General features: G+C 44.6%; 1 protein-coding gene across 1 annotated transcript in view; it reads left to right on the forward strand.

Moving 5' to 3' along the window:
• Window positions 1-4,145, forward strand: part of fbxl22 (F-box and leucine-rich repeat protein 22) — a 10,484-nt gene extending 6,339 nt beyond the window's left edge. The window contains exon 2 of the mRNA XM_076300084.1: window positions 3,164-4,145. Within this exon, the coding sequence (XP_076156199.1) occupies window positions 3,164-3,512 (349 nt within the window). The 3' untranslated portion in view covers window positions 3,513-4,145. The remainder of the gene's footprint in view (window positions 1-3,163) is intronic.
• The last annotated feature ends 1,168 nt before the right edge of the window (window positions 4,146-5,313 follow it).

A 5,313-nucleotide genomic window follows, 5' to 3' on the forward strand; every position in this document is an offset into this window, starting at 1 on the left:
GCTGCATGCCTGAGATACATTCACTTGAGGCATGTTGGCCCCACAGCAGTAACACCTGGGATTTAACTGCTGAACAAAACCATTTGGATTGACTACTTGCTGTGTTGCCATTATGTCTCCATTTATAGCTAGCTATAAACATGTAACTGCTGTGGGAGAAAACAGAGAGAGGGAAAGAAAGGGAGGACAAAAGAAAGAAAGAAAGAAAGAAAGGAAGAAAGGAAGAATGAAACAAAGACAAATGAAAAACAGACAAATGAAAAAGATACATAATCTTAATTTATTTTTGGAGTGTTTTGGTGCTTGGCTCTTGAGAGGTCTTCGCTGGGCTAAGATGACAGTCGGCTATGCATTTATCCAGTGTATTCCCATGAAAATTATGGCATGCAGGAAGGCTTAACAAAGACATGGAAAACAAAATGATTTATATGTCGTGGAAAGTATTCGTCTCTCTCCCTCTTTCCCTTCATTTGTTTGTCTGGGTGTCTCCCAATTTCACCAAAAGTGAGTGTGTGACTGAAAGTGTGTGAGAAAGAGAGAGAGGGAGAGAGAGAGAGATTCTGGCTAACAGACTAGCTGTTTTGTCGGTATAAATGCCTGTGTCTTCAGCAGAAAAAAAAACATCTGCACAAAGAGAGGGAGGTGCCACAGAGGAGAGGAAGAGAGCGCCCGGGCATGATTATGCAACCCAGGGATGACGAGGCGTGTTTACTTACATTCTGACATCCATCAGCATGAATAGGGAAAAATACAAAAAACAAAAACATTTATACACGCACACACACACACACACACATACACAGAGAGAGAGAGAGAAATACCGAAGTGCTGCATGACACAAACAGGGAAATCAGCCAGACAAACAGCTCTCCGTCATATCAGTTCTCATCCTGTGACACCCCCTTGGAACTCCCCCACCCACTCTCTCACACAGCCTTTCCGTCATTCACTATGCACTCTCCCCATGACCCCTCCCCTGATGACATCAAGGCGTGGTGGCGGTGGCGGTGGGGATGGCGAGCACGTGTATCGCCTGTGCCTCCACTAGTGTCCAAGGGTTATTGGGACATTCTCCAGCGCTCTGCGTGGCGGCTAGACTGTGCTGCTCCACTTCGTTTCAGTCTGCGCTGGGCTGTGTTGCGCAGCGTAGGGCCGGCCTCACATGGAGTTTAGTGGTAAGATTATGTAAGGTCTTTATATAAGCCGCATCAGGCAAACGTGAAGGACAGCCCCGAGTGGAGTGGAGAGCCGTGCGCGGTGCTCTGAGCGAGGGAGAGAGAGAGAGAGAGGGAGAGAGAGGGAGGGAGGGAGGGAGAGAGAGAGGGAGAGGGGGAGAGAGAGAGAGAGAGAGAAGAGCCACTGCCGTCAGCTGTGCCGTGTGAGAGGCTGTTGGCTACACTGCCGACCCTGTGCTGCTCCACCAGCAGGCTGCAGCATTCCCCTGAAACAGAGAGAGAGAAGGATAGAGAGAGAGAGAGAGAGAGAGGATAGAGAGTGAGAGAGAGATAGAAGGATAGAGAGTGAGAGAGAGAGAGAGAGAGAAGGATAGAGAGTGAGAGAGAGAAGGTAGAGAGTGAGAGAGAGGACAGAGAGTGAGAGAGAGAGAGATGGTGGGAGAGACAGTATGAGAGAAGGGGAGAGAGAGATGGACAAAGTGAAAAAGAAAGAATGTGTGAAAGAGAGAAAGGTATTGTCCGTATGGGTATGAGCAGTGAAAAAAAATATGCACACACTGTGAGAGAGATAAAGATATGACAAACAAACACACACAGAAAGAGAGAGAGAGGTAGGGAGGGAAGGAGCACAAACTTACACACACACACACAAACACACACACACAGAAAGAGATATATATCGTGAGAGCACAGGACAGGGCCAGTCCCAACATGGACTGCAGACAACTGGCCAAACAAGACTCTTCCTGCTGGCCATAAACATCAGTGTGGCCGATGCCAAACCCATGAAGATTTTTACTGGAAACAGGCACGAGGCGCCGGCGAGGCAGTGCACATCTCCACACGGCCCCACAGCAGTTACCACACCGGGCTCTCTGGCGTAATCCTCTACTCTCTTCTTTTCTCTCCTCCTCTCCACTCCTCTCCTCTGTTCTCCTCTCTTCCTCTGTTCTTTCTTCATCTAACCATTCTAATGACAGGGTGATTTACTGGCAAATGACAAATCCTTTTATCTGTGTGTGTGTGTGTGTTTGTGTGTGTGTGTGTGTGTGTGCGTGTGTGAGTGTGTGTGTGTGTGTGTGTGTGTGTGTGTGTGTGTATGTGTGTGTGTGTGTGTGTGTGTGTGTGTTTGTGTGTTTGTGTGTGCGTGCGTGCGTGTGTGTGTATGTGTGTGTGTTTAGGTTGAGTTCATATTACTGTCTAAATGGTGGACATTGTCTGGTGGATCGGGTGACAGCGTCTATTGATGACATCAGGCATGGATATGGCTGAACAGACAAGGCCTGCCATCTGACTCCCAAACCCTTAAGAGTCAGGATATTTATCATCCACACATACACATACACATACACACACACACACACTCTTACAGGGGTGTTATCACCACAGAGGCCTGGACCCAAACAAACTAATCCCTTAAATGCCTATCTCTTGGGCTGGTTAAATAAACAGCCGTGTGCTGGATGTGATGGTGGTGTTGGTTTTAGATGGGAGTGCCATTGCTGTGACTGTCACAAAGTGATTCGTTCCGAACACCATTTATCCATCCAGATTCACCACCGCAACAGTTTGGACAACAATACAAACCACCACATCTGTTTAATCATGTAGTCACATACTGTTTATCAACTTCACTATATAAAAGAGTTTAAATTTGCCTTTGGTGTATCCCAGAATGAACACATAGAAATAAATAGAAATAAACAAACACACAAAAATAGGTACAAATATGAGAAATGGGTAAAGTCTAGGAGTACATGGCACACCGCACCCTTTCATTCTTATTTGGTTACTGGCCCTAGCCTTTTTGTATTTTAGTTTTAGCTTTTTACATTTTTATCTTGATTCTGTGTTTCATGGTTGTTGAAATGAGGTTTGATCTGGTGTTTTTGAAACCATATTGCAGTAAAGTGTATACTAAATTGTCTCTCTCTCTTCTCTTTTCTCTCTTCTTTTTTCTCTCTCTCTTTCTCTGTCTGTCTCTCCAGTTGTCCAAACCTCGTATCCTTGACCCTGTCTGGCTGTGGCCACATCACCGACTCTGACATCACGATCGTGCTGCGCAGCTGCAGTCGCCTGCGCAGGCTGTGCCTGGAGAACTGCTCGCGGGTGACGGATGCTACCCTGCGGGCCGCGGCCCTCCACGGGACGAGCCTGGAGGAGGTACGCGTGGACTTCTGCCGCAACGTGAGCTGCGACGGGCTGCAGGCGCTGCGGGAGAGCCGACCGGAGCTGGTCCTCGGCGCTGAGCGGAGCGCCGGGATGATCCCAGACACCAGGCCTGAGGAGCGGCCGCATGTCCGCAAAGCACTGCAGAAGGTCTTGTTGTTCGTCTGAGACCCTGAAGCAGGAGTGTCCAAACAACCGAGGCCAGGAACCAAGCTGGGACCAGAGGAGAGAGAGGAGGCTACACCAAGGACTGTTTTGGGAACAAACTATTTTGTTCTATCAATAGAGACCAGATAACTGAGGATTGTTTTTTAAATTTTTTGGACCATTTTCTGTGGGACGCCATGGGAGACAAGTTGTACTTGTAGCCTAGATGTGTGCTTGTTTGAGTGAGTGAGTCTTTTCTTTTTTCTACAGATAACCTTTGTATCATGTTTATATTTTTGCATTGTACTGTTTTGATTTTGTATTGTATTATGTATCATTGTTTTTTTGACAAAGTGCTGAATTTGAAAGTCTATTCATGTTTGTGGTTTTCTAACATAAAAAAAAATCTGTTGAATAACTCATTCCCCCCACTATTCCTCTCACATCAGTCAAGTTAAGTTGCTTATCTTTCATGTTCTACTGTAAGTTAAGTTTGAGGAACAGTCACACAGTCAATGTTTTCCTCCTTTCACTTTTGCTGAAAAGATTATGTAAGTCTTGAGTGAGGAACATTTTTTTTTAAGTGTGGATGTTCCAAGAGAAGCAACTGTGCTTGGACAGTGTGTGGCCTCGGAATCCAATCTGGCCCCAACGTTGGCCCACGCTCCTATCAAATTTGGGCTGTCAGCAAAATACTTTTGTACGGAGCCCAGGAGGTGTCATTGCAAGATATTTTTGTGTATCGAGAGAATGTGCGCTCATTTTACTAAATCGTGCACACGTTTTAATTAATTGTGCACTCATTTTACTAAATTGTGCTCTCAATTTAGTAAATTGTGCGCACGATTTAGTAAAACGTGCACACGATTTAGTAAATTGTGCGCATGTTTTACTAAATAGTGCACTCATTTTACTAAATTGTGCTCTCAATTTAGTATTTTATTATATTGTGCGCACATTTTACTAAATCGTGCACTCAATTTACAACAATTAAAATGAGAGCACAATTTAGTCAAATGAGCGCACTATTTAGTAAAACGTGCACACAATTTACTAAATCGTGTGCACGTTTTACTAAATCGTGAGCACGATATACTAAATTGAGAGCACAATTTTGTAAAATGAGTGCACAAATTAGTAAAACGTGCACACGATTTAGTAAAATGTGCACACGATTTAGTAAAATGAGCGCACGTTTTCTGGATATGTACCCAAAAAATATCTTGCAATGACACCTCCTGGGCTCCGAAATATTATTCTGCAACATTTTTATTTTTCAGCAGAGCACTGAGTGCACACTGTTGAAATGCCTACTTGTTGACTAGTGCAATCTTCAGTACTCCTCAAATGAAGTAAGGTTGAAAATACGTGAGTACCCTACCTCCTCTCTCTGATTTCAGAGAAACATGCTTAATTTCCCTCACATGTACATCTGCTTGCTGTCTTACAGTAAAGTTCCACTTAACACGCGGTCCCAGTGCGGATGAATTAAATATTACTTGAACATGTGGCGGGCATATTAAGTATTTATTTCAGTCAACGTTTTTGATTGCATAAGGCTGGAATATGTTCAGACTCCTGTCCTGTAACTTGGTTGATTTGGACCGTCTCATTGTAGACATTGGACGGATTCGCTGTTACGCAAGTAACGCAAGTAAATGACCTAACGTTCATAGTTGTCTCGCTCAATGTAGTTGACACTCGTGGTTGTCTTCGTTTCCATTCGTTTTTTTGTTTGTTTAGCACTAACACCACCAACTATCTAAACAGGAAACTGTGCAGTCGTAAAAGAGGGAAGTCCAGAGACTCTGTTGCTCTTTCG

The sequence above is a fragment of the Alosa pseudoharengus genome, unplaced genomic scaffold (assembly GCF_046254945.1).
Source record: "Alosa pseudoharengus isolate Yale_2024_CS ecotype anadromous, Long Island Sound unplaced genomic scaffold, YU_APseudo_1.1 YU_APseudo_1.1_scf_10, whole genome shotgun sequence".
Taxonomy (NCBI): Eukaryota; Metazoa; Chordata; class Actinopteri; order Clupeiformes; family Clupeidae; genus Alosa; species Alosa pseudoharengus.